Below are 23,932 nucleotides of genomic sequence, written 5' to 3'. Positions count from 1 at the left end.
TGAAATCTTTGGTGATTTTACTGAATGCATTTATCGTTTTTGTCTTTACAGGCGATGACACATTTACTGATGTTTTTAAAGATTTTTCCAACATGGCCTCTAATTTCCCAGAAAAGTTGAAAAGGAAATGAAGAGGGTAGTCAAGTTGTTGAGTCCACCTCCTATTGCCATGTGCCAAACACTTGTACTCTGCCTTCACTGCTCAAGTTGTGGGAATCAGACTTCAGTTTTGCTTTCTCTGTGATGCCTTTCATGATGCTTGTCCAGGAAACATTTCTACAAATTCAGATCAAAGTTATTTATTTTTACCTACCAACATGTGATAATCATGCCTTTGTCCATTGAATTTAGAGTCACATCAGGTGAAACCAGTGTAAGGAGTGTCTTGAGAACGAGAATTATTTTGCTGCAAACTGTCAGGTACCTACAGGTTTAAGGAATGCCATGAGAACAAGAAGCATTTTTCTGCAAACAGTCGGGTAACTACAGGTTCGTGATGTGACTGTAACCCTCATCATTCTGCGGCTCCCATCCCATGCTCCCATCCACACATCCACAATGTGTTCCTTATGCACATTTTAGATTTCCAGCATATATTGTTCACCTCTTGTTGTAAATCTGCGTCATGAAGTCATTTATTTTATAAAGATTCATTCTATTTTGTGAAGATCACATCGCTGGTGATGTTAGTGTTCATTAATTGACATAAACCCTGCCACTGTACTCATTCCATTGTGCATTTCTGGTAAAGGCCAATGCATTTGGCAAACCCTTCTGTTACAGATTTTATTTTGATGTATTTTTTGTTTCCTGTTGCTCATTGTTATGTCCAAACTGTTGAAACATTTTCCATCCTGAAGCAACATCTTTTTCACCTTTAGCACAAAGATTTTTTCCCCAGTTGGTATGTCTCACTACACCAGGTGAGAGGTGCTATTTGTCATGTTTTCATGTAGGTGGTTGTTGTTTGCTGTACCTGTTAATCCCAACAGTCAGACCTAAATCTTTGCTGGCTGTCTGAGGCTGGCAGTATATAAGAAGTGTGCTTGAGCTGGAGATGAAATATCCCACTATATCACTATTTTCATGAAAAAGCAACATTATGCTGCCATTTAAGATCACAGAAAATAAAGAGGACTTTGTTGGCTTTTTTTGATAGCTTCTAGATCTTATAGATGTACATATTGACATTTTGGGGTTCTGCTAACAGGTACCTTTGTCTGTCTTTTAACTCCTGTCCTGTGCTGGATTTCATGTCATTTCTGTAACCCACTAACAGGTAATTATGTTTTCTGCAATACATGTGCCCACCATGGGCACAGAAGAACTGGAACCTATAAATTCTATCACATACATGATGGGTACATGTAACACAGTACAAAGGTGAACAGTTTGATAAGCCTGTGGGTGGTTTGTAAGTTCAACATGAAATCCCCAGTCTAGATTATTATGCTGCTCTCTTAGGTTTAGATTCTGTGGCAGACAACACAAAAAGCTATCAAAAGTTAATGATGCTTGAAATTAAAGCCAGAAATTCATGCTGATATGCAAGAAGATCCCAACACATGCACCATTGGTGACTTTCATTTTTCTAGAACTTTCCAAATGATCTGTATTTTGGGGAACACTGGATGTGAGATATGTCAATTTTTGGCTGTTGTCTTTCTGTGTTTCTGTTGATCTTTCTTCTTCCTGCTATAAATCCCACAGAAAGGCCTTTGAAGGGCCATGCAGTTTCTTCATGTTACTATTACTGGTAATACTATTTTCAGGATTATCACAAACATTATTTTGGACCAGATAAAGATTTTTTGCTGTGTTATGATTGCACAAAATATTTCCCCTGCGGATGTTGAATATTACATAACAGTAATTATAAATGAGATTATTTTAAATTATAAAATACTCAGTGTGTAAATGCTAGAGATTTCTTACTTTTATTTGAGTTATGCCACTGTTTTTATTGAAGTGGAGTGTTGATGACTTTTTCCTCTTTGAACTTTGCTGTATGTCTCTTGCTTGTTGTGGTCTCGAGATCTGCTTGTTTGTGCCTTGTATCTTTGATCTGCAAGCCCTGATGTCTGCTTTACAATGTCTGCCGCCAGTTCACTGGGTCAAGCTGTAGCTGTAGTAATGCTATTTTTATTTTCCTTTGTTATTACTTTATTACTGTGCCTCTTGATCTTCCATTTGTGTAAATTCTAACCACTTGTGTATATTTTCTTGGTGAGAAGTGATGTTTTTCATGTTCTAGATGTTGTCTGTAAGATGAAAGAAAAACCAAAGCATCCCTTTCATCTAAAAATAGTTTGTGATCAATGACTTGGTTGACTGTTCCAATCACATAAATTACATCAAAATTTTGTTTACTTTAAATCCTTTGAAAAAATAAATTGGTCAGAGTTTTTGGTTTAAAGCTGTGCCAGTAGTTGTGGCACAGAGGTAGACATTGAGAACTTTCACCCTTGCAAAATTGTAGCAAGTACGTTACATTGTTCTATAGCTACTTCAGATGCCTATTTTTTTTTTTTTTTTTTTTGAAATTCATTAGTAATAAATTTGTAATTATTTACATTAATGGAAAGGTCTTTATTTCACCAGAGAGAGTAAAATTGCAAACACTGTGCATAATATTGCTTGTGAAATTATGATAGTGTTCAAGACCTAAGTTTTTTTCAGCTTAAAATGAAAAACAAAAAAAGATCTTATGAAGTGTATTTCCACAATAATAGTAAGTTGTTGAACTTCGCCTCTTTCTCACTCCCAAAATAAGGTATGTAAATAACAAAAGAATAAATAAAAATCTGAAGCAGTTCATGAATACAAAACATGCAGGATAAAAAGATTAGCGAGAGAGGAAGTTTAGTCCTTGTTACTCCTCTAGGAGTACAGAGCTGCAACACCTCGTCATCGGACCCGGTTTTGGGCAGCCCCATTCAGTTAGGCCCATGTGGTTTCAACTTCCTTTGTCTCACTCTATTGTTCTTTTCCAAGTAAGAGAGGAAGAGTACTTAAAAAAAGTTAAAAGTGTGTGAAGATTGTTTTTATAGACCAAAAGTTACTTTTTGTGTCATAAGTATTGGCTTTTTACAAAGATTAATCTATGGTTATTGTCTTGTTTTCTCTGAATTCCTTCTTGGCAGAGCTGTCAGAAGTATGATCTGTGGACACAGAGGCATTAAAAATAAGTTTGGGCATTGATGCTAATAAACAACACAAAGTAATGAACAAATATATGTACCACAATTTTAAAAAGCTACGAGTTAAAGACCAATTTTTTTTTTTTAGTTCCCTTACAAATTTTTTAGCAATGATTTTTTGTTTTGAAGATCTTGCAAAAGAATTTGATTCTTGGAAGAAAGTCATTAAGTGTACTTGTGAAAAGAGTGTACAAGCTTGACTGTCAAACGTTTTTGATTGCAGAATAGTTGTAACAGCTGATGAGAAATTGTGTTTATGGCAGGTTTGTTGCCAACCAATATTGATAAATATGGTTGTATGACTGCTGGAATCTTTCATATATATATACAGTCTTCAACAGTCCTGATCAATGCCGGTTAGCACAGTGGGAAAATCTGTGAAATTATGTAAGTTGCTAGGTTACAAAATCATTGTATGGTAATGAATAGTTCAGGTTGCAACATCTTGGTTGCATTTATGTGATTTATGAAGCCTTGATTCCTTGCCCACCCATATGCACACAATATTGAAAATGTTCAGTTACAACATTACTGAGTTGGTCGCGTGTTTAGCTTTGTCTAGTAACTTTATTGGTGATGGGGGGTCAGTAGCAAGGGTCAGCAGATCATCTCTCAGACCGTGTTGACATACATCCTTGTTTTCCTGAATAAATATTCACTTCAGTTCTGCCTGATACTCTATGCTCCCTCCTCCACAGTTCTGCACTCTTATTTTTGTTTTTGCTGTGGACAGCACACGGTGAATAAAAGGCGTAACTGCTGCTACTTTAAACAAGTTATTGTATTAAGAAAAACTTAGCATGCCATAAATGAACAATTCAGTGTAGCTTATTTAGTTTCCAGTTGCTGGAATTCACTGTTTTCATGTTGTTTACCTAAGGTCAGCCAGAAACCCTTATGATGATTTCAGCTAAAGCATCTTAATTGAAATAGCTAGGAAAGAATAACATATGTGGGAATAGTAATTTTCATCTAGATTTCTGAAGGTAGACAAAAGATGACCATAGTAATTTCTGGTGGAAAACCCAAAAGGATGATAGCATTGTCAGCAAGGTAACTAAAGGGGCTGGGTAAGTTCCAGTTCACTTCATGCACTAAAACTTTTATTGCTGTCAAAGTGTTCTTAGCCAAAATTTCAAGTAACTATATGCCAGGCTAGCCAGCAAATTCTTGTGCACAAAACTTAACTTGTGTTCTTTTATGGTTATCTTGACAAAATACTCAGGAGCTGTAGCAATAATCTTGTCTTGATTATTGATGTCTGGTGAACTTTCTTAAAAGTTTTGTGAAGAGACTGAGAGGTGTTTGACCTCTGTCTTAAGAGAAATTGTATAATCATCATATTATGCTTGTAACTTTTTCAACAATTTTATGTACATTACCATGCAAGTGGATTTTCTGTCCATCATTTCTTTCTACATTAGTATGTACATCTGCTTCATATATTTTCTCACCAAAAAATACAATTCATTTTAAGGAAAGTCAGATATGAAAAGTTGTATCATTTTTACATCTTTGAAAAAGTAGAGCACTTCTTGAGGTCAAGACTGGTTACTTCAAGACTTAGTTTGCAAATATACTCTTTGAGCACATGGACAAATTATGTCAATAAGAGTTGGAATATGCCACAGCTAAAGGTGGTTGTGAACAACAGAGGGTGCTTCCCTTGACGTTGGTACATGGACTGCACCATTGGTTCCTGTTGCAGCCTTGCCCGAGGTCATACTGTGTTCTAGCTCCACCGTGCTTACAACCACTAGACAATATACAGAATCTGGTGGGGACTTAACGCTTCATACTGTATTCTTTATCAAACCTTTTGTGAAAGCCAGCATCAGCTTTATAATATTTAGACTGGAAGAGTGTTTGCTTATCTCACAGTTGCACTGCAAGGGTGGGAAACTGGTTTATTCTGGAAAGTAAAGAGAACAGGAAAGGCTCCTCTTTCTATTGCATGCACTCTAGACATGAGGTTTGCCTTACATTTACCTGTCCCTACAGTCTCTAGACTTCATTACTTTACCTGAAAAAGTAAGAGTTTTTCATTAAATGTTTTTCTAATTAGCCATGCTTTTTTGTAAGGATAATGTATGTGATCTATTCTCTTGTCAAGTATTGGCTATTTAAGAGTCTCATAGCATCGCTAAGTAAACAAGAAAAAAATTAGCTTGTCAATGAGGTGTAATAATTTTGATATTTACCATGCAATTTAGAATTGACAAACCATACCATCGTCTAGCATTCTGACTTGTGTCAGCATGAAGTATAAGTCTGTGAAATATTTATCTGTAAATATTATAGTAACATAAATTACCTGTAACATGTTTCAGGTTATATTTACTCCAGGGGTATTTCATAGATTTAGTTTAATTTGTGACAAGTTATTATTCATTCCAGTGGGCATCCCAACGAGCGTTGTGTCTAAAGCTATTCTGTTGCTGAACAGTTGTTTTGATGTATGTCCCCTGTCAGCTGAGCTCTGCTAATGATGTGACTCTGTGAGTCATTTGTACAGTGTGCCTTTCTTAACTGCCGCCCACCAACCTCTGCCTGCATCCTGTTCTCTAGGCTTTATCTGTTGCACAGACAGCGATCTGGCATGTGATCAATGCTGAACAAAAATCCAGGCTTTATCTAGTCAAGGTTTTTACCTGAAAGTGGATTTCAGCATTGCAGTTAGTTGTTGGAGAGAAAGGTATATATAATACTGGTCTGGAAACTTGCTTGATATAGTTAACACTTGACTCATCACAGAATACTTTCTGCACATTATTGTCTTTATGATTAGACTTTTGGTACAATAAACTATTTCTGACAAAATACTACCATAGATGTGTTGATATCTGTATTTTTTCTTGATTTTTATTTAATTCTTGAAAAGTTTCACGTGATTTTTTCATGGTGCTTGTTTTTTGTTGTTGTTATTGCAAGAATTTAATCTTATTTTTCAATACTTTTCATCTTACATGCACATGTGCACACTTGTGTATCATTTTTATGTTATGTATTTATGTACAGTAATACCTGTTTTGCAATCCTGGATGTAACGATTTTCTCAGTATAATGTTCGTTTTCAAAGGTCTCAGCTAAAGCCCCATATACCGCTTTTCATCCCTTGATTATATATTACTTGAATTAATGTTTTCCTCATTAAAACGTTCATTTTTCCTGGTCCCTCCAATGCATATCACATGTAGTCTGACTCCGCTAGAATGTTTTCACTGAGAAAATATCCCAACACCATTCACGGCTGCATTTTATGACAGTGGACTGTACATGTACCACCACTCCAGTTACAGTGAACGTGTTGTCATCAGGCCGGCGAAATATGCAAGGAAGCTGCAGATGTGGCACAGTGGAGATGGAGTCAGTGGCAATGCTGGAAGTGACAATGATGAATATTCTAAACAACAGGTCCACCACCGGCAGTGTCGGAAGCCCTCATAGCACTGGAAAGGTTACGGAAGTTTGCCTTCAGTGTACCTGGGGGTGGTGAAGGTCTTTATCTATAGAGGACACTTTAAGGCCATCCAGATCATTATAGCTGGGTAATAATATCTCTAGTTCAGCTGTGTTGCTAGACATGACACCTTACCAAAGGCAGTCTTCCAGTGGTACATGGAAGGAGGAGGAGGATGTTAGCACAGGCAGAGGAACAACTGGTTGTCGAATATGATGGACTAACAGGCCGCCCAATGATGGACATTTTAAAAGGTGCACAAGACTGGTCACGATGCGTCTTGTCAAGTTCCCCTGATGACAGGATCCTGCGAGTTGGCCCCATGGGTGGGCTGACTTGCTGTGGACCTGGCCATTGTCAAGGGAATGGTGATAATGACTGTCATAATATAAAACTGTCTTCTTGACCAATGTAGAAGAAATGTAAGGTGGTGTAAAATACACAACAAGGCTTTATGAAGTGGTCTTTTTTGCATCTCAGAAAACTTTGCCTGGCAACATTTGTTCCACATTCTTTTTCTGTCTGTGGTCCACTTAGCTGCAACAAGCTGCTTTCCATGTTTGCCAGAAACCTACTCTTGCTTCATTCAAAACCTTTTTCAAATCTTGTCTTTCTCTTGTTATCTGTTTTCTCTTATCATCGCCATGTCATTACCTTTATTTGTTCTGTCTGTGCATGTGCACATATGTACACAAATGCTTGTATATGTGCAGCATAAATTGCTGTAGCCAGTGAGGATGTTTTATACTTTTATTAACACAATAAAAAGTATAGACACAGAAAATGCGTGCACCAACATGTAAAGTGGCTTCTTCCCTGTTGGCATAAAGTTATCTCTGAATACTGGAGTTCTCAGAACGAGTATCAGGTCTGCTCATGCCAAGATATAAACAATACCTAAATTTAGGAAGCCACAAAATTTTGCCATCTTAGATTGAAGCTAGGTTCATGCAGATTTCTGCTCATCTTTCCACTTGATCTGAAACTCTCTCCTCACACCTTTTGAAGATCATGTCTTTCGTGTTACAAAAATACCATTTTTAAATACCTGCGTTAGCAACGAAAGTTATAATTACTTAGCCAAGGAAATACAATTTTTTAAGACTGTAAAAATTTATGTCGATTTTTAATAACCATGAACCATAAATACAATGCTGACCTCGTAGAGATGTCCAGAAGAGAAAGCAGCAAGGGAAAGGTGATAGGCATTGATACTTTCTGCTATTAACTGCTGGCGGACACTCTCATCATTAAAGTGTCATAGGTGTAAAACTGTAAAACACGCTATGCCAGCCCACATCATGCATAACAGCATTAAAAATGTTTTGCATTTTTATTTACACACTTTTAATGTAACCACAGTAATGCAAACATGCAAAAATCTGAAATGTTACGTTTCCTATTTTTCATCAAGGAAAGGAAAGAAAAGCAAATTAAAGCTCAAAAGAAAAACGAAGAACACAATGAAAAATTGAAGACTCTGCGTTATTTTACTGAAGCCTCTCTTTATACAACAGAAAAGTGGAATCAGAAGAGACTAAACATAGAGTTAGAATCTTTGTCTGTTTTCTCCCCTTCTCTATTACTATTCTGAAAGAGGGAGAAGGGTGTGCTGTCTTGAGTATGCCCAGATTCAGGTTCTCTAAAGTTGAAAGAAAAGACTGTGTCCTGTGAAGGCTGAGTGCCAGACACACCAAATATGGAGAGAATGCTCAGACCTTGGTTTTCACCATCACTGCAGTCCATGGACTGGAAGTTGAAGAAGGATCCACTAGGCTGCTCCTGGGAGCTAGGCAAGGAGACGCCTTGAGTACATGTATCTGGCCTGACACCTGCTGGCTTTAAGCTGCTAAGTGGTGGTGACTTGCGCTGCGAGGCTGTTTCTGTCAAACAAAAGACAAAGTGGGTGGAATGCCTACAATGTGATCGAGCTTCTATGAAATGACCTTAGCCAGCTGTCTGGACTTGCTTCCTTACCCATCCTTGCAGCAGGACACTAGATTCCAAGATGGAGTTGCCAGGCTTGTAACTCCTTCATATTTTGTTCACAAATTTATTGCTAGTAGAAGTTACAGCATTATTCATATCCCCCTGATGCCAAATTTTGTCACATACAATATTGCATATAAACAGGGAATGTAACACATCTGTAACTCAGTAACAACACTCTAAAAACTGTGAAGCTATAAAAATGTTCTGTTGTGACCTGATAAACCCTGACCTTGGTTTCCAAAGCCAAACATAAAGACAGGAGCATCTAAGTGCAACATCTTGTTGGTAGAGTTCTCATGGGCCAGTGGTACATTCTGAAACAAAGGATGGACAGCAACACACAAATAAACAGAATGTAACTTCTAACTTTTAGCTAATACACAGAATGCACAATGTTTATGTTCTAGGCTATCTTGCAACTCTTTCTGACAAGATTTTTCACAGCAAAACAAGGAAAACTATGCAGACTATTAATATATCATTATATCCTCTGTAAGCTTGCAGTTGATTTTATCAATGCTTTTTATAAGATCTTTCACTGCAAAGTTACTCAGATTTTGCAGACTATTGACATGAGCTCAAAAAACACCATCATATTCCTTTAAACTTTGCAGTTAATTCTTCCTAAGACTTGAGAAAATATTACACTCTATCTATAATTAGTTTGTAACCACAGAACACAATAAACTGGGGTCATATTATTTCACCAATTAAAAAATAGGTGATTCCAACTGTTTTGAGGCAATAGAAACTCATGAAATATTTGTGCACACACATGCAGTTTCTTTGTTTCCCCACAATTCATATTCTATATTTAGTGTGGGTTCACACCTGTAGATATGAAAGCCTTCTCATTTTCATTTAGAATAATTAGGAATAACTGGGAGAAAAGCCAACAGAAATTTTATAATAAGTAAAGACAAAACTGACATCATGAACTTGTCCACTGTTGCTCACTGAATGCTGCATAAAGGGCAGTAATTGTGAAGGGGAAGTCTTTAACTCCATCAAAATCTTTCGATGCTTTTCAATGTCAAAAGGACTAAATGGCTCATCCAGATTGAGATTGTCAGTTGAGTCTGAGGCTGATGACAGCTGAGACCCTATCATCACACAGAAATTATACAAATATGACTTTTCAATTTTGTTTGTAAACTCCAGAAGATTTTAAACTGAAGCTGGTGGCACATGGTAATGTCAACTTTTGTAGTAAAATACTACAATCAACATTCATGGTCAGTATATACTATTTACCATAAGAATTTGCTTAAAAGATATTAATTGTTAGTCCTCTGATAAAAAGAATGATAAAAGTATTGATGTAAATGTTTCAATCGCAACATATATTATTAGAAAATATACAAAACAATCAGCAATTTCTGATTTCCCCCCACCCTTTGCTTGCAGCACACAATCATTGTCTTGTGTTGTATAAAGCCAGACTCATGTAACCCTTTAAGGACCAATTAGAGGGACATATCTGTCCCACACTTTTAAATGAACTCCAAATGCAATTGAAACAACTTAGAGCAGTCAAATTTGTATGAAACCATTTAGTATGTCACTGACTTTATATACATAAGGCTGACTTCGATATGTATGCAGTAGTTTCATTGTCAGATTGAGACTAATTTTCAATTTGAAGACCACTTGCAAAAAGTGATTTTTTTTTTTTACAAAACAAACTATATGTGCCAAGTGGACAAACTGCCACTGGTTTTCCTTGGGGATGTCACTTATGTAATGCATTAATATTTTTGTTTCAGGATTGGTGAACGTGCTGGTTTAAAAAAATTATTTCGTTTTTTGCTGTAGGACATATAGTATGTCCCTATGGGCCGTAAGAGAATCAACTTTTATGTTGGGCCTTTATCACTTGTTTCAGAAATAGATGCAACAATGACTGAAATGAAGACTCCAATGCCTTTGAGATATTTCAAAACTCCTGTTATTTTTCTGGCTTGATAGCTCTTGTTGATGAGCAAAGTACATATAGCAGAAGAGACTTCCTTTCCAAACTGATGAGCAAGAAATCTATGCGTTCTTGGGAAGGAATTTTGTAATGGGGTATTGTGTAGCTCCATCCTTTAGGGACTACTAGTCCACTGAACCTGATCTCCAGATGTCATATGTTGCTAATGTGATGCCTCAGAATTGCTTCGAAGTTTTAAGAAATGCTTTACAAATTGCAAACAATTGAGAGATGCTTTGAAGAACAGATCCTCAGTCGATGCTTTCAAAATGTACGAAACCCAAGCAAACATCAATCAGTTGATGAACACTTGATAAAATTGAAGGGTTACAACACAATGAAGCAATAAATGAAAAACCCCAATCAAATAGGAATTCAAGATGTGGCACAAAGATGGCTCGAAGACCAGTTACCTGCACAATTCTACTTGTGCACAGGGAAGAAAACAAACTGAATATAGACTAGGAAAGGGAGTGGCTGTTATGCAGACTAAACCACTTGAGCATTGGTGTTGTGAGGTTTTACATTTATAACTTCTTCAATTCACCATTGCTTCAGAAAAAAAGTCACAAGAAAAGAAAATAAGCCTGTGCAAAACTATGTGTGTTGATAGGAAAACATGCCGAAAAAATCTCAAGAAAGACAATGATATGAAACATGGAGAACGCTTCATGTTGTCACCATATGATAATGTTACCTGTGTCAAGTGAATGGACAACAAATCTGTTGTCCCTTGTCCTTAAACTGTCGTTGCCTACAACAAATTTATGGGAGGCAGAGATTTTGTGGATCAGAAAAAGATTACATATGAAGTTGACCAAAGGTCAAAGGTGAACTACTTTTGAAAATTTTTCGATTTGTTGGACATGGCGGTGAACAATGCTCACTGTATTTAGATGTAGATGAATCAGGAATTCGATCCTGAGTAAAAGAGGATGTCACAGTTTGAGTATAGACAAATGATACCAAGAGTGCTCATTGAAATTTACACAAACAGAAAATGAAGTATTCCATCAGGACCTGTTTGAAGCAACATAAGATCATGCCGACCCCAAGACCTGAGGTCGATGTGCAAAAGACAAAATTGAAAGCAGGACTGACAATATGTGTGACATCCTGTATAGGCATGTCATATCATATGCTCCATAACAAAAGTACGTTTGATGACTATTCGGATAAAAAAAATTGATAGAACTCATACCCCGCATTATTTAAGACACTTTTCCCTTGCCGACCATAGGGACATGTTTGCCTCATGCTGTATCTCGAAAACTATGGGAAATATAAGTTTCAAATAAACATTTTTGGAATCTACAGGTCATTTTACCCCAAAATATGTCAGAATAAGTAACATGCGTCCAATCCTTACGGTCCTCAAAGGGTTAAGGAGGTGAGGGGTTACAACTGTTAGTTATAATACCCAGTGTAATTACTTTGTTACAGAGAAGCAAGCAACATGCATTTTATCTTCAGCAGCAGCTACATCATTTTCCATTGTTTAAAAACAACTGTACATGGCAGGTTACTTAAAAGGTACTTCAACACTTTTAAGTTAAAGCAAACTTTTCAGTAAGGGTGAAAGGGATTTTCAAATTTAAATTTTTTCACCTTGTACAGTGAGTTGAAACAAAAAGGAATACCAAAACCTTCTTCTAGTTATAATCAATCAAACAATATTGATGTAAACAAACCTTTTCCATCGCTATCCATGTATTCTTCAGGCAACATCTCCCCATGGCCTCGGATTTCTGAGTTTCCTGAAGTTTATCACAGTCCTATCTTAGAATATTTTCAGACATTCTGTTTTTCATTGCAGCACATTTTACATTATCTCCATTCAGCATCTCAGAAACAAAGACAGGTAGCTACTTATTACAGCTGCTGTCTGTCCAGTACAACACCAAATGTCTGTTTGTAGAGCACATCAACAAATGCTGTCCAACACACCACCCAATATCAGTTTGTTTAGCACACCATCTGTCTAACACACTACCCAACTAATTTTCCTAACTTGTATGCCATTTTTGAGTAGAACTAACTGTTTTTCAGCTGTGGCAGTGTTTGCAAATTGCAGCACAAACAAAACCAATAGTAACAGTACCATTGTTGCCCAGTACAGGAGCATCGCCAGCATCTGAAGTTGTTCTCAAAGCCGTGCAAGAATATCCCATGGTTGCCATTGGCTTTTGTGCAGAGTCATAGCCACTGCTGACAGGCGCCAAGCAATTCTGCACAGAACCTGAAGACTGCACCAGGCTTGGAACCTGGGTTGCTGTCAAAATATTATTGATTCTCGCTGTAAGACGGTAATAAGATTTTGTTTTAGCACATGACAGATAGGACACTGACAATATCACAGCAGCTCTTCTCTGCAAAAAGGTAAAGATTGACAGGTTACCAGTCAATGTGTCATGTCTGACATCAAAAAGTTTTGTTTTCTTCTATACCCGACTAAGCTATGTAAAAATGGGGTCACAAGAAATACTAAGGCCTTGCAAATCATTTTCAACATTGTTTTCTCAGTTTCCATGTATCTTTATCCCTTCTGCGATCTTTCACAAGCATTCCAGAAGTTCTTACCCATGCCAAAAATATCTTCATCCATAACATATCTTTCACAAGCATTGCAGAAGTTTTACCTGAGCCAGAAGTATTAGTGTTCGCAGCTGGCAGGATGGTGGCTGGAGTAGAGGCTGCTGAAGCTGCAGGCAGGCAAACATTACTGAATGTGGTGCCTCTGCCCCTCCCAACAGCGACCATTCTTACTTGTGGTGAGAACATCAGTGGTGCAGAGACTAGTGGTACCTTCAGTGATGATGCACAAAACTTCTCACTGCTTCCATTCTTCTGGGCTTGAGGTTGGGGTGAATGGAGAAATGGTATTCGTGAAACACCGGGCACCTCCTTCGATGAAACTTGTGGTGCTGGTTTTTGGTCCCTCGTATCACAGGCAGGTTTAGGACCTGATAAGATTGCAGACACTGCAGAGCGAACAGTAGGGATCTTGGAAATTGCTGATGCCGCTCTTGAGACAGGTAATTTGATCTGTGGCACAGAAGCCTGCTGACGTGTCTGACTGGCTGAAGTTATCTGTATTAGTGGAGGGAGCAAGCGCTGGGTGTAATGCTTTGAGGCAAAGTCACTTGCATGCTCTGTAATCTACAAATAAAATTGAGGAAAAGGACAGAATTGAATAATGTTACCAGTGGGTTCCTCCTAGGTGGTACATGCAGTACGCCATGCAATTTCTGCGTATGTTATGCTTTTGGATAATTTTGTGACCATCAAGCATTTCAAAGAAGCAATAGCGAAGCTCTTAATATATGGATTCTCCTTATCACCAAAGTCAACAAATAATAATCAAGACATTCTTGTTACCAAAGTACATCAACAAAAAATAGTTAAGACAGTCTTGCAGAAGGTAACAGATACTGTGTGAGGGGCAGATGATAGGACTGTAGCAGATCTGTCCTTGGTGAATGTTTTGTTCAGTGACCACTGTTCACAGCTTTCTTGCTCCTGCTCACAGCCTTCACACTCCTCAAGACTTGTCCTGCAGTATATACATCATCTTCACTTTTCCTCCATACATTTGCATTAAACTCCCTACCAGTGACAATCATAAAAATGGATATAACCTGTTTTAAATTTATTAAATCTGATTAGGAGTATTATTATTAGGATAATTTGTAGAAGTCATCATATTAATTAATGATATACAATAAGGGTTGAAATGTAGACAATTTTAAAGTAAACTTTCTAATAAATGTTAAATACAATTGTGAACTAAGACAAAAATTCTACTTATTCATAAACTATTATTAACTGCCATCATCATCATTGTTAGTGAATTGATCTGTCTATGCACAAAATGCAAGTACTCTTTGGGCTGTTTAATATTATCACGCTGCTTCTGATTCTAAATCAGTTGACATAGCTGAGATAGGGTTACAGATAATAAAACTGACATTTATTCAATGCCTAGCTGAATTTATCAGAACCTGTCAGTGTGACTATAATAGCGGAGTAGGAAGTGGTAAGATTGTGGTTTTGTTCGTATAGCTCTAATAAAGTATTTCCAGAACTATAAGAAACTCTGGATAAAGACTGTCTTTGTCAAATATCAGAAATTTTAACGGACTATAGTGTTGGGAAATAGCATTTGGCTGAGCGGCAAATCAAATAGGAAGCACTAAACATACTAAACATAACAGAAATGGCTTACAAGACCAGTTAGTGAAAGGAAAAAGTCTTGTGCAAGAGATGGGAGTAGTCAATATTTTCTTACATACTATATAGTCTTCATAAAAGCAGTTGATTTGAAAGAAAAGTAAATTTTCTCGTTTCCCTGTGGTTTTATATCTCTATTGTCTGAACCACCATTGTCTGACCAGTCTGCACCTCTCAAAATGAAATGAACTGCACAGTGAACCTAAAGTTTACAAAAATAAAACTCCAATGCTGAAGTTAGTCTGTAAATGTGATGAATCAGAGAAATACTTTGTTTTATATCTAGTGTAGGAAGGCAAAGAAGAGGACTTTGTCTTTCCTACACTTTACTATTTATCCTTTGAAGATAGCTATAAAAGTCCATGCAACATTCACCTTAATGGACAGATGGCTTTTTAAAAGGATACATGTTCTTGTAAGTCTATTCTTAGCAATCGTTAGGATGACAAATTATATCTGGGAATGATTGAGCGTTCAGTTTACTCAACCAGACTTAAGCATCAAACCAGTGAAAAGGACTAAGACCACAAGTTATAAAATCCCCTTTCCTTGAACACTATCACCAGTCACACAACACAAGCATGTGATGAAACAGATAATGCACACAGAAAAAAATTCACTGCATTTATTACTGAGGTTATTGAGATTATGGTTGTTCTGTATTTATTACAGAGATTATTTTCATGATTGTTCTGTATAAAATTTTCTGAGAAATAATCCCTACTGTTTCATTGGAGAAAAACAGCATTTTGCATACATATTTGTTACAAGTATACATAAAATGAGAAAAACAATATATTAGCCTGATGGCTCTCACAAACTTCTCCATACAACACCAAGAGGGCTAAGACAAACATGAGACAGCACAAAAGGTAGAGAGTATACTTGGATCCAGGTTTCAGGATCACGTCCCTTGTGTCCTCAGCCTTTTCATCATGCTTGGTCAGGTCCATGTCCATAGCCTGTAGACAAAAATAGGAGGAAGAAGAGGACCTAGCATAAGCACACTTTAGATTTGTCAGCTATGTCTTTTCCTAGTCACCATTCTGACATTAAAAATGTGGCTTTTTATTCAGGCTTTGGGCTGGCTACTGACACAAAACACAAGGCAATGTCTGATCAGCTAGTCAATCAGTAGCCAACAGTATGGCCATTACTGACAGGACACAAAGTACCTCCAGCACTGCTCACAAAATACACACCTCGTCAGCTTCAGACACCTTGTTAGAAGTCTCCTTCAGTTTGTCTCTCAGAGTTTTGTTTTCCTGTAGAACCTCAGCAATGTTTTCTGCCATTTTCCTGGTGTTTAACCATCTCCCTGCTCTTGCCATGTTCAGGAAAAACAGGTTTCTTAAAATAATTTATTGTTCTTCTGTAACCAAATCCAAATGAGATAATCAAAACTGTTAAATTTACAATCTCCAGCAACTAATAAAACAATTGACAATGAGGTGCAAGTGTATTCAATATAAAGTAAGAATTAGAAATTCAGTAAAACATTCAGGTTTTGTAGGTTTTCCTTTTAATTAAGGATACATCTTCACACAAAATCTCTTCCAGTCTTTGAAATCCAGCTCATCTGGAAAGATGTACAAATCAGTTCAATAAATGCATCCTTCTTAAAACCTATGAACTTTCAGTGTTTATAATTTATTCAAAATAGAGAGATTCTGTAAAAGGTCTAAACATGCATCTAATCCACAGTTGTAGAGGTTCCAAAAGATATATATATAATTTAGATGTGTTAAGATTCCATATTACAAATGAAAACTAGCTTTAAAGAAGTTAAAATAAACAAATGTGTACAAATCTTTGAGTCTGTATGCATAAACAGCATATAACGTGCTTAACACATACTTTGAGCTGTTTGGATCTGCTTCTGCAGAAGCTGTTTATGCCGCAGGGACTGGGAACAAAGAGCCTCAGACTCATTGAGGCGAGTCTCCTCCTCCTTCAGCTGCTGTACCAGTGGCTGTGACTTGTACTTGGCATCATAATCTGCCCAGATACTTTTGTACATCTGCAGTGTCTCATCAAGTCTTTTCCTATCCCGTCAAATTAAAACATGCTCTTAGCCAAAACATTTCTGATCGCCTGTTCCTTTCAATGGTATAAATGCTCACAAAGAAGTGTCCATATGCATGTTGCATACATACATGCATTACAAACACATCACACACACATACTGACTACACATATACACTACACACATACAACGCATGCACTACAAATGAACACAAGCCTGCATGAACTCTCTATATGGACCATAAAAAATGGATGAGAACATCTTCTTGTAGAACAGTGATACCAGATACTGGTCACAGTTGTTTCTTATAGGTGTCATCAGCTGCAACATGAGTAGTTGCTTTTGTCACCCTTGAAGTTACCGCTTTTTACCACTGTCATATTGGCATGGCCTGGACTATCCTAAGATAGTTCACTTCTAAGTCCTGAAGTTTGTAAAAAAAAAAAAGTCCCTTTACAACCATCAGATAGGCTTGATCACCAACAGCTTATGTACAGTCCATCAAATGTATCCTTATACTTTCGAGAGTCAACAGCCATCTTAAAGCAGTTGGAATTTCTTTATATTTTGATATCCTCAAGGAAGAACCATCTGTTGATGATGCCATATTCTGCATTTAAAAAAAATGTATGCAAAAATCACTTACTGCTGCTCTTTGTTCTCCAACTGCAGACTCTGAAGCTGTTGCAAGAGAGCATCCTCATGAGCTACTAAAAGCTGTTTACTCTTCTTCAGACTGAAACACAATTTTTGGAAATGATTTATAATTTAATTTTCTGTTTTTTTTTCATTTTGTTTTACAGAGAATTCATAACCTTATGGATACTTTATTCAGAGGCAGTTGGTTCCCAGTTCCAGGCTCTTTCTGACTGGATGGGAAAGTTCTCCCTGCCCACCCAGCTATGATAGGGCCCCGTGAACCAGATAGATAATAAATTTGAGTAACTTTCAAGATAATATGAGATAATATGCTCTGGACATTGTGAAAGTTCACAAGCCTTATGGCTACTAGGATATTGTAACCGACCTTGTACCTTTATTTTGTGTTTACAAATTTTCTTAGTAAAAGCAAACAATAAGAACTATTTCTATGTTCTTGATTGAGATGTATGACTATGGAGCACTGTGAAGAGCAAAGATTAAAGCTAATATAACTGTATAAGGTGAATTTATTATAATAAAAATCTCCATGCATAAATCTTTAACACAGTGAAGAAATTCTACCTCTCTAGTGTGTTCTTGTTGTGTACCAACTGTTTGTGGTTTCTTTTGGTGTCTTCATCCAGCTCTGCGATCAGAGAGAGCAAGCGAGCAATCTCGTTGTTCTTCTCTTTCTCCTGTTCTTCAAGTACTGAATCACAAATATGAAAGAAGAAGCATATTATGACATACAAACCTGCAAATATAGGTTAACATTTTTGTGATAGTTTAAAAAGAAACTTTTCCATATATATTTTCAAACTATCCCAATTTTTTTCTCTAGTTAAATGCAATTAACAATTAATTTAATTAAAACAACTATTTTATCTCAAATTCATACTTACAAAGTATTTTCTGGTTTTCTTTCTCTATTCTTTTCACGTACTGGTGATTTTCAAATTCTGAAATTAAGATGAATTAAAAAAAATAAATTAATAAATAAATTTGAGTTTTAACTAATGTTTCAACTAAAACTACATTATTTATTTATGCAAATATCTCATGCTAGAATTGTTTTACACCCTGTAAATAGTAAAAATGTCCAAACATTTGATCTTAAATTAAAACCTATTCTCAAGTAAGATGGCGTATAGGTTAAAAACACTTACCCAGGGAATGTATTAGGCCATCCAGATCTGATCCTAAGTGCAAAGCCGTCTTCTCTGATGAAGTCATTATTATGTTTAATAATTTTGGTTGACTGAAAAAGACAAATGAAAAATTTCCAGATTCCACAGCATGAAACCGCTGTGGGATATAACTTCAGTTTTATTCTTCAAGAAATTTGAACGAATAAAATAGCAACCCCTTCGATAGTGTGTGTATGACAAAGAATTGTAACATTGATTCATGTAGTAAAAACAATTCTACTCCGACAGTGTACAAAGTATTAAAGTTAGGCGTGTAGGCGTGTAGCGTGGGAAGCCATTGGATCTACGCGTCTACCGCAGATCTAGGCCTTCACCAGCTGATAGCGGTTTTCGTCACTGAAAATATATTTACTTTGATAGATACAGCGCAAAAGACAAACGGACAACCATACAATTTCCCCATTTTGATGCGTAAAACATACTTAATTTGTTGACACCTTGGAGACAGCTGAGCTTTCGCTGAAAGTCAGGATCCCTCGACCTGGCGACACGGTCGTCTGCAACTGCGTCAAGGGGAGTAATCAGAGATCGTCTGCTTGTGGGGAGAAGTTTGGAGTAAAGAGCAGACGTCAACAGTGGACTGTCAGTCAGTTACTGCAAAATTCAAGTCAAGTATTGTGCAAAGAAATATTATCATCTTGGAAAAGAGGAATGAAATCTCATGCTCCGGCATTTCGCGTGACAAATGTACGTGTCGTCCTCTTACAGTCTTGGTGGTTGCCATCTTCAGTTCGTCCTTTTCTTTCAGAAAACGGAATTGTTTGAAGCTCTTCCTCATCCAAACTGTCGATAAAGTGAGTGTCTCTCTTTCTTTTCTCACCGGTTTTTTTTTTGTTTTTGTTTTTTGTTTTTTTTTGTTTGTTTTTTTTGAGACAGGTACTTCATTCATTCCTTATCCCATTCTCTACGAGACATCAAGGACATGATACATTATGGTCATGTCACAGGAATGTGATAGTTTTATCACGAACAAATACACGTCCATAGTTTTACAAGATTTTCCAGAAAAGTGTGTGATGCAGTGTACTTGCACTATTGTGTTGAACAGATATATGGAAAAAGAAGGCATAGCAGCTTTAAAATGGGTTTGCACGCATGAACGTTCTCGCGGAGTCATGCATACAGCGCATGCTTGTCTTTATCAAACCTTAATCCAAAAAAAAAAAAAAAGCACAACAAAGACTGCAACTTGTGATTGATATTTATTTTTTATTTGGGTTTTTACGAGCAGGAGAGAGAGAGAGAAGCAGTAGCTATGAGGACACATAGTAAAGGAGCGTCGGAAGAAGACGTCGTCGATGATGTAGCGAGGATGTTGACGGTGACGTGTCCATGGTCCTTACTACGAGGACATTGCAGGCTACCAGAATTTAACTGAAATGTTATTTTGCTTCTTTTTCATTCTTTGCGTCATCAGGCGAATCAACCCAGGCTTCAAGAAAAGTCCACCCGAGTAGATAACGGGTGCTGTTCAGTTTGTGCTCCTCAGTCCTCGCGCGATAGCTGGGAACAACGACTCGAAGGTGAAAGCCAGGTGATCATTGCCAGAGGATGCCCAGGAATTACGGTTAGTGCTTCCAAAGCCGGTGTTCCTGGAAATAGAATCGAAAGTCCTTTTCTGCAAGTGGGCTTTCTGCTCTAAATACTTCTCGATCCTGCTGCGAATTGTGGCCAGATCCTCCAGCACCATCTCTTGCACCAGCGGGTCACGCAGCACGTGCGCCAGCACGAGGCAGTCTGCACGGCGATCCGCGCACAGGAGCAGACGGTTGCCAGTCGTCATGGCTTGACTAGTCTCCGCATCCTCCATAACGTTGTGCGGCAGATGAACCTGTTTGGACAGGTAGAGGAGTGTACTCGTGTGTACAAATACTGTTTGTGAAAGGATGGTAGTTATCTGTGACTTTCTAGAATGAAGCTTGGTGTTGTCACTTGCTGGGCTTGAATTTGTCTCTCTCATTTTAGATTTCGCTTATATTTAGTGTGTGTGTGTGTGCACGCGCGCATATGTTCATAAACATGTGTTTCATGCGCTCGTGTAATGGTACCAAGACTAATTTCAAACTGTATAACTTTCTTTTGCTCTTCTCTCGATATATATATATCATTCAGCCAACGTTCTAGGCTACTCATTTCATTACTTTTTATATGCTAGTGATTGTTGACTCTGCTCTTATAATTTCCATGGAAATTACTTGTGTCTGGGATTGAAGCTTGGGAGAAGACATGACAGACATTACAGAGCCGGAGTGTAACTATCATCATGTAGGATATCGAGGAAGGACGATTTTCTCACCTGAGGAGGGGCGCCGTCAGCATCGTGGGCGAACGTGAGAAGAAGGCTGGTGGCGAGCAGGCACCCTTCAGAAAGCCTCATGGCAGGTGCAGGGCTGACGTGGCACGATAAATTATGCACTCCTGGTGCTTGTTACCTGTCAATGAGATAATGGGACAGGAGGCTTTACCTTCATGCGGAATGGCAATAAGGAGAAGGAAAGTGCAGTGTTTGTCTCCTTTGTTTCATTGTCTTCACTTATTCACCTGTTGAAGGGCACAGTCGTCAGTCAGCTCTTCGCCTTCTTGCCTGTCTGCATATTCTTTGCCTGTTTGTTTGTCTGTACTTTGTCTCTCACTTCTGTCTGAGCAAAGACTTGGTGTTGATGAGCTTGAGGGGCTATTCCTGCAATCACCCTTAATGAGAGAGGTATTATTCTTTGTGTTTTCAGCTGTTTTTGAATGCCATTTTGCAGTATTTGCGCTTGCTAGAAGAGGTCATTCTCCGCTATTTTCGCTTATATTAAAGTTAATTCCCACTGTTAGTAAAGCTGCAGCAAAACACTATTCTCCCTGTTTTTGTCTGTCCTTCCCTACCACTTGTGGCTCTGCTATACGCTAGGGAAAAAACGGCAGTGATTTTGAGAACAGTTGGAGACTACACGAATTATGCATCGGAGAATGGAGTCTAGACATCTAGCCCAGTGGCTACCCCAGTAGAAAACTGATTCTGCGTGCGTGGCTGCCTCAGCGTCGCGTGTGGATCACCTCCCACATCAGGAGGGAAGACGCTGACTATCTGCAGCATCAGCCTGAGAAATGACTGGCCACGTGGAATGTGACAAGACTCATCCTTACCAGACACCGCGGACGGAGAGCGCTGAGATGAAGGTCGTCCAGCAGCACGCAAGACTTGAGGTCTTGAACACAAGGTCTGCACGGGCAGTCGCTGATGAGTGGCGCTCAGTGGCGGGGGACAGGAGTCAACTCCTTGTGCGATTTGCTGTCCACTTGCTGGCAATCTCTACAGCCTTTTTTCTCTTGCCCGTTATATAGCTTGTGGGAGGATTGTGGGCGGGGGAAGGAGCTTACACCGACAGAGTTAATGTTTCCCCACTGTATGATTGCTGGGGACTAGAGTTACCTCCTGTTATCCAAACCACCGCCCAACGCGACCAAGCCTCTTATGCCACGGTATGATTAGATGGGTAGATTAAGGAGCTAAACCAAGTCTGCTAGTCTCAGATCGGCTGAAGTGTTACTTGTTATCGATCTCACACAATATTAACTCTGACTTTAGTTTCGATGCCTGGAATCTTGAATTGTTTTCTTAAACACACGATGATTATTTCATTGGGTGTGGGAGTGTAAAGGTACTTTTGTGTGCGTCCCCTTGGGTTCGTAGATGCATGCACGCGCGCGGACACACACACACAGGTGTTATATTTTCTGATGAGTTTAATCATTCGATGCATAGATTTAGCTAAGCTAGTATGAAGAATGTACAGGGGTATTGAATCTTGGGTGTCTAAGTCATTTATAATGCCAACCATTTGTTTCGCTTTGACTGAAAATACTTCTAGTAGGTATTGTGCTGCCATTTGAAACTTTGAACCGCCTAACAGAACAAAGGGAAACGATAGCCAAGGCCCCCATTACTTTGTGACCAAAACATTGAGGCGACAGACCGGGGAAGGTGCTTGCTGTTGTTTTCAACCTCACCACGAAACAGTTTGCTTGCTGTTGTTGTTAGCCCTTTCATCACGAAACAGTTTGCTTGCTGTTGTTATTAGCCCTTTCATCACGAAATAGTTTGCTTGCTGTTGCTGTCAGTTCCTCTCGAAGCAACAAAGCGACCCTATTGTCGACACTGTCATCATCTTCGCATCTTGAAAAATGTTAACATTGTTGAACTACGGTTTGAACATGCATGAAGCAGTCCATGACTATATGATTGTGTGACTTTAAGATTTTATAGTACAGGCAACATCACACGCGCAGACACACACACATAAATGTAAAAAGACAAAATGTGTGCGAGTAAACATGTGTTTAAGGTAATCATTGACAATAACAGGTGAGCCTGTCATGGAGACGTCCCGTGGGTCTTGTGATGCATGTTGATCGGTCTTGCTGCACTGTGCGTCTGGCTGGCAGGTGGTGGATGGAGCGTCAGTGGCCAGGGATGTGACGGAACCTAAGACTGACTCCTATTATGGGCAGTTGAAAATAGAACGCAGTAATTCACCGGACCCCCTACAATCTTTTCTGGTCTCCACACGCGCACGCACACATATTGGTGCTCTGCATATATTCATAAGCACAGGCACGCATGTGCGAGAGCAGACGAACAGGACACGTCCACACACACACACTCACTTGCTCATGAACCCAGTTTCTTACAACTTTGCATGCGCGCGCGCGGGCACACACACACACATACACATACACGAAAGTACGTCTGAGTAATTGTCCAGCCAGGGTGTTGACGAAGGCTACTGACACCACTTCCTGAAGTATGCCATGTATAGCGTGCCAGGCAGCGGCTGGAACTGAACGCCGGGTGCCAGCGCCATGGTCAGGTCTCGAGTTCTGTCCCCTACATCCTGGTCACGTCGTCTGCGGGAGCGCCGAGTGCATGACGGCAACCGGATCGCGCCATTAGCATCAATGAGGAGGGCCCGTCTGGCCATTACGGTAGTCTGTGCTGTGTCTCTGCAAGCAGACTGCTATCCACAACGACAGCGACAATCCCGCCACTGCCAAGTCTGACAAGGCATGACGCAGCACACGAAAATTCCCGGATGTAAGCCTCCTTAAATTTGTTGGTCGCATCCATCAGTCGTATGTCAGCTGCTGGAACTTTTGTCTGGGCATCCGGGCTCACAATGCCGTAAAAGTTCATTGTGCCAAGACAAACCAAACATT

The 23,932-nt window shown here is 38.6% G+C and overlaps 3 protein-coding genes across 10 annotated transcripts in view; 1 reads left to right on the top strand and 2 right to left on the bottom strand.

Annotated features, from left to right (window-relative positions):
- Positions 1 to 6,022, top strand: part of LOC112557439 (arf-GAP with coiled-coil, ANK repeat and PH domain-containing protein 2-like) — a 47,008-nt gene extending 40,986 nt beyond the window's left edge. For all 6 annotated transcript variants that reach the window (XM_025227298.1, XM_025227300.1, XM_025227297.1 and 3 more), the window contains one exon: positions 52 to 6,022. In XM_025227298.1, the coding sequence (XP_025083083.1) occupies positions 52 to 131 (80 nt within the window). In that variant the 3' untranslated portion in view covers positions 132 to 6,022. The remainder of the gene's footprint in view (positions 1 to 51) is intronic.
- LOC112557440 lies at positions 2,520 to 19,765 on the bottom strand. 2 transcript variants are annotated; one of them, XM_025227302.1, is made up of 17 exons: positions 19,437 to 19,765; positions 19,153 to 19,233; positions 18,689 to 18,780; positions 18,425 to 18,481; positions 18,105 to 18,231; positions 17,527 to 17,616; positions 16,712 to 16,899; positions 16,391 to 16,433; positions 16,057 to 16,177; positions 15,740 to 15,816; positions 14,057 to 14,177; positions 13,264 to 13,783; positions 12,726 to 12,896; positions 12,316 to 12,381; positions 9,583 to 9,755; positions 8,882 to 8,966; positions 2,520 to 8,543 (listed from the first exon to the last, which is right to left on the bottom strand). In XM_025227302.1, exons 3-17 carry the CDS (start codon positions 18,753 to 18,755, stop codon positions 8,188 to 8,190), a joined length of 2,262 nt encoding a protein of 753 aa, XP_025083087.1. In that variant the 5' UTR covers positions 18,756 to 18,780; positions 19,153 to 19,233; positions 19,437 to 19,765; the 3' UTR covers positions 2,520 to 8,187. The 2 variants fall into 2 exon arrangements, with proteins under 2 accessions (XP_025083087.1, XP_025083088.1); XM_025227303.1 differs by having other exon boundaries at positions 13,264 to 13,714; positions 19,153 to 19,765.
- Positions 19,766 to 19,919: 154 nt separating this feature from the next.
- On the bottom strand, positions 19,920 to 22,343 carry LOC112557395. Of its 2 annotated transcripts, XM_025227213.1 has the most exons (3): positions 21,863 to 22,343; positions 21,027 to 21,162; positions 19,920 to 20,561 (listed from the first exon to the last, which is right to left on the bottom strand). In XM_025227213.1, the coding sequence occupies exons 2-3, from the start codon at positions 21,105 to 21,107 to the stop codon at positions 20,202 to 20,204; spliced, it is 441 nt and encodes a 146-aa protein (XP_025082998.1). In that variant the 5' UTR covers positions 21,108 to 21,162; positions 21,863 to 22,343; the 3' UTR covers positions 19,920 to 20,201. The 2 variants fall into 2 exon arrangements, with proteins under 2 accessions (XP_025082998.1, XP_025082999.1); XM_025227214.1 differs by lacking the exon at positions 21,863 to 22,343 and having other exon boundaries at positions 21,027 to 21,804.
- Between the last annotated feature and the right edge of the window lie 1,589 nt (positions 22,344 to 23,932).

This window comes from Pomacea canaliculata, linkage group LG2 (genome assembly GCF_003073045.1).
Source record: "Pomacea canaliculata isolate SZHN2017 linkage group LG2, ASM307304v1, whole genome shotgun sequence".
Lineage (NCBI taxonomy): Eukaryota > Metazoa > Mollusca > Gastropoda > Architaenioglossa > Ampullariidae > Pomacea > Pomacea canaliculata.
Note: the sequence above shows the minus strand (reverse complement) of the source record. Positions and strands in the feature narration are given on the sequence as shown.